This window comes from the organism of the source record quoted next, unplaced genomic scaffold, assembly GCF_019419815.1.
Source record: "Pyrus x bretschneideri cultivar Hongxiangsu unplaced genomic scaffold, Pyrus_bretschneideri_v1 Contig23, whole genome shotgun sequence".
NCBI lineage: Eukaryota > Viridiplantae > Streptophyta > Magnoliopsida > Rosales > Rosaceae > Pyrus > Pyrus x bretschneideri.
The window spans coordinates 5,130,099-5,141,837 of record NW_025999535.1 but is presented as its reverse complement, the minus strand read 5'-3'; the positions used below and the strand labels follow the sequence as shown (position 1 = coordinate 5,141,837).

Below are 11,739 nucleotides of genomic sequence, written 5' to 3'. Positions count from 1 at the left end.
AGTTTAACTTTCATTTCCAATAATACTTTCTATTTTAACAAATTTTGAGTATTTTATTATTATAATTCAAACTCAACCCACTCATTTTTTGAAACCATCTTATCTCTCTCTTCCTTTTCTCCATAGTTTACCGGTCCACCATTGAGTTTTATTAATTTTTTAACATATGAACAATGACTCTATAAAGTTAAAGAGCAACTATTCATTGAACTTCACATTACTACTATATAAAGTCCTTTATAGAGTCTCTTGGAGATGAATGTTTTAGATTTTTCTCTTTTAAATAGAATTTAGCGGTTTTATAACTTCTCTTGGACATGCTTCTTAGGATTTTTGGTTCCTTTTGTATTTGTTTAGAATTAGGTCTTTATAAATAGACATTATAAATTAATATAGGAATGAAGGTTTTGCAAGATACATATTTTCGTGTTATGTAGTCGTCTTGTCAATTTATAATCTTGTTTTTAAATTTTCATATATAGGATAAGAATCAAAATTTGTAATCAGCTTTTTCTTCTCTTCTTTTCGTTTGTTAAAATTATGATACATACCAGAACTTGCTGCATGCCAAAGAAGAGATTTTCCAAGATACGTACATACTCTGTAGTGCCCATACTTTGAGAGCTTAATCGTTAGATTTTTGTTTAAAACACTCGTACTCTAGAGTTTTCTATAATCTATGGTCAAACAAAAGCAATATTCTCCTAGTTTGCTACTGTAGGGTAGGTCACTGCATCTGCATGGCCCTCGGAGGCTCGTAGTTTCGTAGTGGTTTGGGTTCCTTTAAAAAGTGTCGCGCATATTCTATGTCAAAGCAAAAGTTTGATGACTTGATCATGATTCATGCATCCGTGCATGCATGCATATATTATGGAAGAAAAGACCATCGACCGATTGTTTTTGCGGAGTCAAATCCCAAACACGACTTTGACTCGATTGTTTGACTTTGGCGCCAATCCCTCCTTGATGATGGGGACGTCGGAAAATGAATGAAATTACACAATCAGTTGCCGTCATCATCTCCTTTCCACTTGATTTTGTCAAAAGGAGCAGTGCCATTTTATGCACTAGGGTGACAATATCAAAATCAGCTTTGTTAATTATCACCGACAACTATGAACCGTTAATTGATTTCAATATTATATAAGATGTAATAAGGAGGTTCTGTATATAGGACCTCCCTCGTTCCATAGTCAGCTTAGTTCCATTGAAAGTTCATAAATTGTCCATTTACGGTTAAATATAGAAAAATGTTAGGGAGATTAATTTTTATGTTATGTTGCTATACCATATAATGTGACAAATGATTTGTACATGTCACATTAATTTATCAATTTATTTCATTAGATGTTGCTACATGAAATGATATCTCAATGTGGTATAAAATAAAAAATAAAAAAAAACTAATGAAAATGACTTGAAAACTTTGAGTTTTAACGAAAATAACAAAATAAAGGGTAAAGTGAATAGTACCATGATTGACTTATTAGTGTAAAAATATAGTTTTTCGTTAAAGTGAACAGTACCGGGAGCTTTTCGTTAAAGTTCCCTAATAAAAAAAAGTCTCTGCATTAATCTTAAATGTATGATTTTAGCCAAAATGGTTCCTAAAGTTGTCATAACTCCTCACTTCGGTCTTTGAAATTTAAAATCAATAGAAGTGGTTTATAAGATTGTCCATCATTAATCATTTTAGTCCTCTATGAAAAATCTTCGTTAAATTAAAAAATCACTAGTAACGAATTTAAACAAACGTAATAGTGCACGAAAACCAAGAGTCTGAAATTTATTTCTTATGATCAACACTTGCAATCAACGGTTTAAAATTGTCTACTTACCGTCAAATAATTATGATTAGCTCACAGTTTTCTTTTCTTTGCTTCATTTAAGCATGAACGAACGAACGAACGAACAAAAAAACGTGTTAAAAGTGATGGTAATTCCCCATTTACACTCGAAGACGCTATGCATACCAATTTTTTCCTACTAAATTACATTACACTACCATGTCCTCTTGGCATCTTGTCACAACTCAAAAGATTCAGAAGAAAACAAATTAAATGATTCCTCTCTTACAATAACAGTCTACTAATTGTAATCTGTGGAACATATCCTTGCACATCTGTCATGATTCATGACACTCTCTTGATAAACTATTTTATTTTAATTAATCTGTATTGTTTAACATAGATGGGGAAATAAATATTGCGTTCAGATTCATTGCTAGTCTCGATTGTGTCTATAATGCATGTGATTTACCTGTTGGAACTTTGGGAAATTAAATAAAATATATACGTAAATTCCTTTCATTTTCCTTCTTATGTTCTTTATTTTTTTTATATTTTATATTCACCTTGCCAAATTCATTGGCTATGAGCTTAATTTTGGGAAATTAAATCTTTTTAATTAAAGTTGTCCCAATATGATATCAAGTTATGAACCACTCGCTATCTGTAAAGTGCAAAGCTAACACACAGAACTTAAATAATTGTGGATGTTTAAACATCACTATCTTAATTAACGAGCACCAGATGGTACACACTATACACGAAAAAAAGGGCAGATGGACTTTAATTAATCGGACCAATCTCAAATAATTATATAATTAGTTCTTAAATAATCGCTTGATCTCTATATATAAAGCCAACATTAAAGTGAAGAGTGTTTTTGGGATCACAAGCTTCACTAAAAGAAGTGGACAAAAATGCCTCTAAAACAAAAAAGTTAAAAAACAATTCAAAATAATGCAGGGGTATTTTTGTCATAACAGTAATTTTTTAATAATTAATTATTTTTGTACATTATTTTTTTTATATAAATACATTTAAAATGTGTAAGTTCATCATAACATGCCTGATTCAAAAAATGCCTTCTGCATGCATAATTAATTCTTTTTGTATAGTTTTTCTTTAATATAAAAATATTTAAAATGTGTAAGTCTATTGTAGAACGCCGTGGTTCAAAAAATGTCTTTTGCACGCTCATAAGCAGTGTGTATGAAGGCTAGTTACCTAGAACATCTCCGACAATACTAGTCAAATTTTTGTTATGTAGCTAGCCAAATGATCTAAATGTTAATTTGGCTACCTGACACTTTCAACAATAGTAGCTATTTTAGCTTAAGTTAAAACATTTTAATATTTTATTTTTTTCTTAAACTTAGCAACCTAAGTTGTCACTCAGTACTACGATTTAGTGATATTTTTCTTTACTTGGAAGTGAGAGGTCTTAGATTCGAATATTGTGAATGACGAATTCGATACCAAATTAGGTTGTCTATTGTGTAGTTTAGCCGAACTTCCCTCATCTTAATGTAAAAATATCGATGTACTAAAAAAAAACAACCCAAGTCCTTTTTCTTCTTTTAAAGCCGATAAACAATGCAATTTATAGTTTTTTAATGTCTACCGAAAATTTAACTTTCTCTCTCATTCTGACTAAATTTTGGTAATTACTGTACAAAATGTTAAGCTAGCTAGACATTTAGCTAGCCTGTTGGAGGTTTCTTTTTTGCTTTTTATTTTTATTAAAGTAGCCATAAAGCTTCCTTCAGCTAGGTTGTTGAAGATACTCTCTGGTTATACCATTTTAGATCTTTCCCATGTAGTTTCCTTCCACATGATCACATCTCCAAACATTATTGTAAAGCGATTTTGACACTTAGAATACATATTTTCTGGCTTTTAAATTGAATAAATTAGAAAGATGAAGAGATCAAAATGAGTTGAGAAGTAAATTAGAAAAATTAAGAGATCAAATTAAGTTGAGGGGCGCAGAAAGAGAAGATGAAAATGTTAAAATTAGTATATTACTACAAATATCATTTTGCCCTTGCTTATCAAAAGATCAAAAATTACCTCCCCCCATTCTAGAAGAAGTTGAGAGTTCAAAATAGCTAGGAAAAATGGAAAAAATCAAGAAAGCTTTTATTTACAAAAATAAAGAAAATGTACAATTTTCTTTCACGCTACGTATCATTGAAGTGGGTGGTCTGGAAAATTACCAATTAAATCTTACAAAAAATTAATACAATTAAATTGACATAAAAGTCATGTTACTAAATAGTACATAACATTGTAGCCAGACCCAACTCACCCAACTTTAAATACAATCGCGGGGGTGGCAAAAGAGTTCAAGTAGCTGTCAACAAAAGCAAAATCTGCCAACAGTGGTTAGAAAACTACGTCGCAGTCAACCTAACCACATGAAATACCATTTCAGTCCTCCACGACACTTAACATTACAAATAATATGGACATGTAACATCGGTTAATGACACAATTGCCAGGGACAGAGATGTCAATACACAAAACACTTTTTCCAACTTCAAATGTTTTTGGTCCATAAAAGGACAAGAGAAAGAAACACACAAGAGAGTGGGAGTGAGATCTCTTCTGGTGAAGGTTCAGGCATTTTTTTTGTTTTTGATTCAGACTAGGTGTTGTTGCCCATCAAAAAGTACAAAAAAACCCAAAAAAGAAGAAAAAGCAGAAAGTTACTTCTTTTCGCCATTTTTGATCCCACGTTTTTGTATCTTTTTTTTTTTTTAAACCCAAGAAAAATCATATTTTCACAAGGAAACCACCGAGAAAAAGGGATTACATTTTGGGTTTTGCAACTTTCAATCAGCAGTGAGTTTTGGGTTTTGTATGATCCCTTGAATCTGCCCTGTTTTGGGTGTTGAATGAGATCCAGGCTGAATGTGGTAAGAAAAAGTCTTCTTTTGGGCCCTCTGATCCTGAATATTTACCAGGAAGGATAAAGGCCAGAAGGGTTGGAGGAAAGTTGCGTTCTTGATCACAACTCACAAGAGTTTACAGAGAGTTGGTAATTTGCAGGAAAAAGGAAGGAAAGATTGTTCCTTTTTTGGTGCATTTTCTGGGTTTTTCTCTTTTGGTGGGTGGAAAATGAGATTGCAAGTTGAAGAGTAAAACTAGCAACAAAGAGGTACTTGGAATGGACTGAGAAGCAACCAGTTGGCTATTCTCAGGTTTACTTAATCAGTTCATCTTGTATTGATTATTCAAGTTGGTATTTTCTCCATTTCTGGAAAATTGAAAGGGTTTTTTACCGATCCTTTTCGTTGTTATTACAGTTTATGTTCACATTATGATTAGCTGGTGGTTAAATGTTAGAAATCCAGAGAACCCATGTTTTGTATTTTCCTTGTGAATGTCATTGGTGTGGTTAGAGATCAAAAGCATTGGGAATTTGTGTTCTTAGTGTGTAGGATGATGTGGTTGGAGTAGTTTTTGGTGTGCTATTGTGTGTAATCTTGGTTCGAAATAGTTACATTTCTGGGTGCATTCGAAATAGTTTACGTAGTGTTTGATTAGAAGAATAATTCAGAATGGCGGAAGACCAACAAGAAATGCGATCTTTGGCCTTGACTCCAACATGGTCTGTTGCTACTGTGTTGACAATATTTGTGGCTGTTTCTCTGCTTGTCGAGCGCGGAATCCATAGGTTAAGCTATGTAAGTGATACTTTTTCATGAACTTCATTTTTCTTTATTGTTTCTTAAGCTATTGGATATTTGAGTGGAATTAGGAAGCTCAGTTGACATAAAATTTTCTGTTCTGTCTTGATTTACGAATCAAACTTAAAACGCATGAAATGTTGTAGTTGAGAGTTCGTATTTTGAACAGCATTTACATATAATTGTTTTGTGTGTGTGTGTGTGTGTGTATGTTCTGCTGGTTTCAGTGGTTGCGGAAAACTAATCGTAAGCCCTTGCTTGAAGCTGTGGAGAAAATGAAAGAAGGTATATAACATAAACACAGTTTCAACCTCCTCAATGATCTGAGAAATTCTTTTTGATGTGTTTCTGGCTAGACATGTAACAAAATAACTTCATATCACACTTCTCACTTATAAACTTTCATGTCTTGTCCTGCTGCCTCCAGAGTTGATGTTACTTGGGTTTATCTCTCTCCTTTTGACGGCTACCTCAAGCATGATAGCCAATATTTGCATTCCATCAAAGTTCTACAATAGCAGTTTTTCTCCATGCTCTAGGTCTGAGATTACTGAAGAAACTGAAAATAAACGTAAGCTGTTGATGTTTAGTGTTCTGCCTCACTCATTCAGAAGAGTGTTAAATGAGTTGAATCGTAATTCCTGCAAAGAGGTGCGTTACTTATCCGTGTATAACAGTTAACTAAAGTTCTGTTCTAAATTTCTAAATACATTTTTTTTCATCTACGAGTTCTTTTTTCTGGTGTACCATATTTACTTGGTTCTTGGAAATTGTTGAATATGATTGAAATGCTGAAGGAAATTAGTTTGGACTTCTTCCTGTCTTATTTTCCGCAAACTACAATTTATGCCTTACTGGACAATCCTGGTTAAAATGGAAATTCGTTTGTTTGAACAGGGTTATGAGCCATTTGTTTCATATCAAGGCCTTGAGCAGTTGCATCGCTTCATCTTTGTCATGGCAATAACACATATATCCTACAGCTGCTTAACGATGTTGCTGGCAATAGTGAAGGTTAGAATTTTCTTCGTTTTTCTAATGCTTCTTCTTCTTTTCCACCCAGACCATATTAGGTACAGTAGTGAAACCTCAAACCTGCCATTACCGTTAAACTGTTTTTCTTCTGGATAGTGGATACTGTAGTTACTACTGATAAGCTATCTAAAGTAGACTGCATATTTTTTGGTGGCCAATCTACGAAATTAAGTAAACATAGAAGGTGAAAGTGTCTAGTTCCCCTTAGAACTTTTTTACTGATAAAATCAGCAATAAGAAGTTTGGTGTTGGTATTCTTTAAATTGATGTCTCTCTATCAGTTATGACTACTATTACCTTGAGAAAAGGCTTGCATTCTTTGTTCTATGTGGTTAGCTTTTTATTTAACAGCAACGCTAAGCACAAACTGAGACGTGAATCTAGAGTGTTGTATCTCAGGCATTGTGTTTATGTATATTATGTACAGATATGGACATCTACATCAACATTTTGCATACCTTCTCTTAAATATCTATCTGGTTTAAGGGGATTTTATCAGTCTTCAGTTGTTACTTCTCTCTGGTGCACTAATGTGTTATATGCATGATGACTTGATGATAGTGGGTATTTACTGAAACTCAAGATGAGAATATAACATTGAAATACTATTTTTGTCATGGATTACTGTTAATGTGACCAGATTCACAGCTGGAGAGCATGGGAGGAGGAGGCTCACATGGACCGACATGATTCATTGACTGGTAAGCTGTGACATTGCGTTAGTAGAATTATATACAGATCAGATTATTGGTCCCCTTATTGAAAGAGAGAGAGAGAGAGAGAGAAAGAGACAGAGCGTTTGGGTGCTTGAACTTTTATGAACCCTGTGGCGTAGATTTTCAAATTCCCTATGAGATGACTGTAGATATACTCTGTAGCAGAGATCACACGGCAGATGACAATGCGAAGGCAGTCTAGCTTTGTAAATCCATCAACTCCTGTTGTCAGGAATAACATTTTTATCTGGGTGGTAGGTGCAACTCTCTTTTCTTACTTAAATACATAGGTACCTCTATTTTTTTTTTATGTTTTACATTCTTAATTTCTTATTGATGAATCCTTTTAATGTTTGATAAGCATAACAAGCCCGCATTGAGTTTCCCTGAAATTGCTATATTTTTGTGCCCACTTTCACGAAACCAAGAGAAGAACAATGAAATCCGATGGCTGCTTTCTTCCTTTTATATGATTATTATTTAGGTTTCTTTGTGTTTCATGGTATTTGAAAGCAGGTGCTTTAATTCAAGGTTGTTTAATAGTTGAATGTTTTTCTGTACAGAGATGTTTCTTTCGGCAATTTGGGAATTCAGTGGTTCGTGCTGACTATTTAACACTCCGCAAGGGCTTCATCACGGTATCTAGTATTCTCATTTGCTAGAATTGTATAATGAGTCTTCGACATTTTGTTTTTCTTTTATTTGTATTTTGTTGAGTATAATATTTGCTGTTAGCCCTTAATGATATGGTTGGTTTTCACTATACGCCTTCAAACTTACTGCTAATATGAACTTGCATTGCTATGCCTAGTAACTGAGCTTCTGCATGTTTTATAACAAGTAACAAATAATGATACGACGAACTCATAACGTTAACTGAATAAACAACTTTAAAATGTTCTTTTTTGAGGGATTCAACTGTGTTTATTTTTATATCAAATGCATGACATGTGCCAGGACCCATGGTGTCTAGAAGATTCTAACATCGGCGATCTTTTATTTTTCGGTAGAAATTGTTTGTATGTTGTATGTAGAATATCGTAAAATTGGTTACTCTTTGCTGTTTTTTCTTATTATATGTATGCTTAGGTAATCTAATATCATTAGTATCTTTCTGCTTGCCTGTTAATATGTTGGGGATGTCGATATTAACTACTGTTAACTGAATTTTTACTCTTCTTTCTCTCACTCATGCCAGAATCACAACCTTTCACCAAAGTATGATTTTCACAGCTATATGATTCGGTCTATGGAAGAGGAATTCCAAAGGATTGTTGGTGTGAGGTATGTTTTAAGTTTCTTCTGTAATGAATAATTGTTAGCATGACTGCAACTATTTATTGTTAGTGTCGTTAAAATGAGGTGGTGTTGTTTCTCTTGTAACTTGTAAGTTAATACTATGGAATTTGTGAAATTATATTTTGTTGCGCAAATATTTGCGGAAATTCCTTATCCAGTGTTGACACATGTCATGGTGTTGTCTCTCTTGTAGCTTAATGGTATTTCCATACATGCTCCAAGGGCTGGTCTGGTGTTTGAACCAGACCACGTGCCTTCATTTTTGAACAGAAAGAAAAAAAAAAAGGTTTTCCAAGACTGTTAATTCAAATGGCGGTCGTTGATTTTTCATACCAACTGCTAATTTTAGAAGCCCAAAGCTTCTAGAAAAAGGTTGTAGTGATATAGTTCAAGGCGCTTCTTTCCTTCTCATTTGTCACAGAGTGTTGAATAAATCAGTTAGAAGAACCTTTGACACCTGAGGTTGTGAGAATAAATGTTGTTGATAGCATATTTGCACGTGTTCTCCGTTCTGATTGCCACTTTGTTATGGAAAACTGTAGTTGTGTATGATCTCAATACTTCCAAACAATCTGTCAGCCTTCATTGTACAGTTGCAATGCGTTATGAATCTTATTGGGTTTGGAGTTGGATAACTGTGTGCCTGGTCAGGTGCAACAAGAGGAGAGATTTAGAATGGTAACAACAATAATAACAAGAAGCGTTCAAGTTAAACTTTTACCTAATTCAAATTCTGCTGATCACTAACATCTGTTATTGGATGTTATTACTGCTTACGGTTTGGATAGTTGAATTCCACAGAGAACAAACATCTAAATGCTTTTTCTCAAATCTTTTGCAGTGCCACACTCTGGGGATTTGTTGTTGCCTTCATGCTGTTTAATGTAAAAGGTATGCGTGCAATGGAATATGAAATGCAGGGAATTGGTAGTTCTAAGCATGAATATGCTACAAAACAGTGTTTATTTATTTTTTTAATTTGGATATTCGCTCTCTAAAGGACTTATCTGTATTCACCTTCAGTAATAATTGTAGCTTGCGTGTTTCGTTATTTTGTTACTTTGTTACTCTAACTGCCAGTTGGGGGATCATAAACTTATAGTGATGATCGGTCTTGAAAGCTAAAAAATGTGGCTGTTTTCTGTGACCTATGACAGGGTCTAATCTTTATTTCTGGATTGCAATCATTCCAATTACGGTAAGTACAAAGTTTACTAATCTCCTTTTCAGTTTTGGGTTGTCACCTATATGCTAAAATTGATGATCTCTAAGAAGCTACCAAAAATTTGAATCGGAAAACTGACGTTTGTAGAAGCACACATCACCTCTTCCTTTTAATCAGTTATGAACTATGGGGGAGGGAATTTGAACTTGGGACCTATCAACTGGCCATTGACCACGAAAGAACACATCACACCTTGAGATATTATATCCACATGGTGGGGCTATAACAGTAGTGAATTTCCTGACAATAAACCTGTTTCTCAAATATGTTAGTCGTGTGCTTCTCGTGTAATGTGATTTTTATTGTAAGTTCCTAACTTCCTATGCAGCTAGTTCTTCTTGTGGGAATGAAGCTGCAGCATATTATTGCAACCCTAGCATTGGAGAATGCTGGTATAACTGGATCCCATGGAGGAGCAAAGCTGAGGCCTCGGGATGATCTTTTCTGGTTCAAGAAGCCCGAACTTTTGTTGACCTTGATCCATTTTTGTTTATTCCAGGTTTACAATGGTTATCGCGATGCCTTGCGTTTCTTTTATTATTGTATCATTACGTTCTTTGGCGACTTGTACTCACAAATCACAATTATAAAACTAATGGACATGTGTTTTTTTTTTTTTTTTCTCTGTTCCGTCTGTTCTCATTTTGCAGAATGCATTTGAATTGGCTTCATTCTTTTGGTTTTGGGTAATTCCTTTTCCATGACTAAATTTGTACTCACCGTGGAGTGTTGCAAGTTGAAAACAACTTGTTCAGTTGTTTACGGCCACTAAATTTCTTGGTTATTTGATTACAGTGGCAATTTGGGTATAACTCTTGCTTTATCCGAAGGCATTGGCTCGTGTATATAAGGCTGATTTTAGGGTATGCAACCGATTTGATTGGTTACGTCAACCTACCATATAATGTATGTTGTCAATCACTGGTCGTTTATTAATGTAATTATTTTATAGGTTTGCCGGGCAGTTCCTGTGCAGCTACAGCACCTTGCCACTGTATGCCTTGGTTACTCAGGTACAGCCAGATATACATACATTATGCATATATGCCATCGACTGAAACTCCGACTTATGTATTTGTATTTTACGTTTATTTTCAGATGGGAACGAATTATAAGGCGGCAATAATCCCACAACGGATAAGAGAAACAATTCATGGATGGGGAAAGGCAGCTAGGAGGAAAAGAAGGCTAGGCATGTACACCGATGATTCAACCATACGCACAGAAACAAGCACAGTAGCATCACTTGAGGACGATGATCATCAAATGATCGATTACCCTGCAGATGATGCTAATACGCATAATGGAATTGAGTTGCAACCGGTTTTTTGTTCTGTGTCCAGTCCTTGCCCAGTTGGTAACCAAACCTCAACTAGGCCAGGTACACCCCTTCTTCGACCATCGGCTTCTGTTTCTTCTCAATCAGTTACATTGACTATTCAAACAGAAGGTATTCCAAGATCCGCTTCAATGCCAGCTAGAAGGGAATGAAGCATTGATCAACAAAGATGGTAACGAAAAAATCGCATGACTAAGAATATGGGATCCGATTGAATAAGAAAGTATTAGAAAAGGAAATTGTGCAGATTTTGCTTCCCTCCATATGCAGTACGAAAAATACTTGAGGTCATACAATACTAGCAGGATGTAACAACGCATGACATGATAGTGCAGTAGTTAGAATGTAAACATTTGATGTAATAGCTACATATATGAAATCAGTATATATCACTGACTAATTATGAATGATGTGAGCTAGTTGTTTAATTAGGCAGTAATATTTTTACAAAAGTTAGGGGTGTGTTCAAAGAATCAAATGTAACTTGACAATGAGGCCTCTTACTGGTGTTATCAAGGTGATGGATGTACCACCGGGGCTAGTTTTTGCCTGGTTTGATCAAATATCCTCGTCTTATACGCATCGTCTGTGATTGTATGTTGTAAATTCAATCAAGCAAAACATGATAGAGTGAGCAGAGATTTCA

The 11,739-nt window shown here is 34.5% G+C and overlaps 1 protein-coding gene across 4 annotated transcripts; it reads left to right on the top strand.

Annotated features, from left to right (window-relative positions):
- The first annotated feature begins 4,365 nt into the window (after positions 1 to 4,365).
- On the top strand, positions 4,366 to 11,500 carry LOC103947630 (MLO-like protein 11). Of its 4 annotated transcripts, none has more exons than XM_048585432.1 (16): positions 4,366 to 4,947; positions 5,350 to 5,476; positions 5,707 to 5,764; positions 5,907 to 6,130; positions 6,377 to 6,493; positions 7,155 to 7,215; positions 7,393 to 7,484; positions 7,794 to 7,868; positions 8,429 to 8,514; positions 9,371 to 9,420; positions 9,687 to 9,727; positions 10,083 to 10,253; positions 10,405 to 10,440; positions 10,550 to 10,617; positions 10,707 to 10,767; positions 10,853 to 11,500. In XM_048585432.1, the coding sequence occupies exons 2-16, from the start codon at positions 5,351 to 5,353 to the stop codon at positions 11,243 to 11,245; spliced, it is 1,659 nt and encodes a 552-aa protein (XP_048441389.1). In that variant the 5' UTR covers positions 4,366 to 4,947; position 5,350; the 3' UTR covers positions 11,246 to 11,500. The 4 variants fall into 4 exon arrangements, with proteins under 4 accessions (XP_048441389.1, XP_048441390.1, XP_048441388.1 ...); XM_048585433.1 differs by having other exon boundaries at positions 4,366 to 4,990; XM_048585431.1 differs by having other exon boundaries at positions 4,366 to 5,476.
- The last annotated feature ends 239 nt before the right edge of the window (positions 11,501 to 11,739 follow it).

Bases quoted from the DNA above. Each gene is read 5' to 3' on its own strand.
- LOC103947630 (XM_048585432.1), top strand. From the start codon at position 5,351: ATGGCGGAAGACCAACAAGAAATGCGATCTTTGGCCTTGACTCCAACA. The intron at 5,765-5,906 runs GTATATAACATA...TGCTGCCTCCAG, and splicing joins TGTGGAGAAAATGAAAGAAG to AGTTGATGTTACTTGGGTTT. The intron at 6,494-7,154 runs GTTAGAATTTTC...TAATGTGACCAG, and splicing joins TGTTGCTGGCAATAGTGAAG to ATTCACAGCTGGAGAGCATG.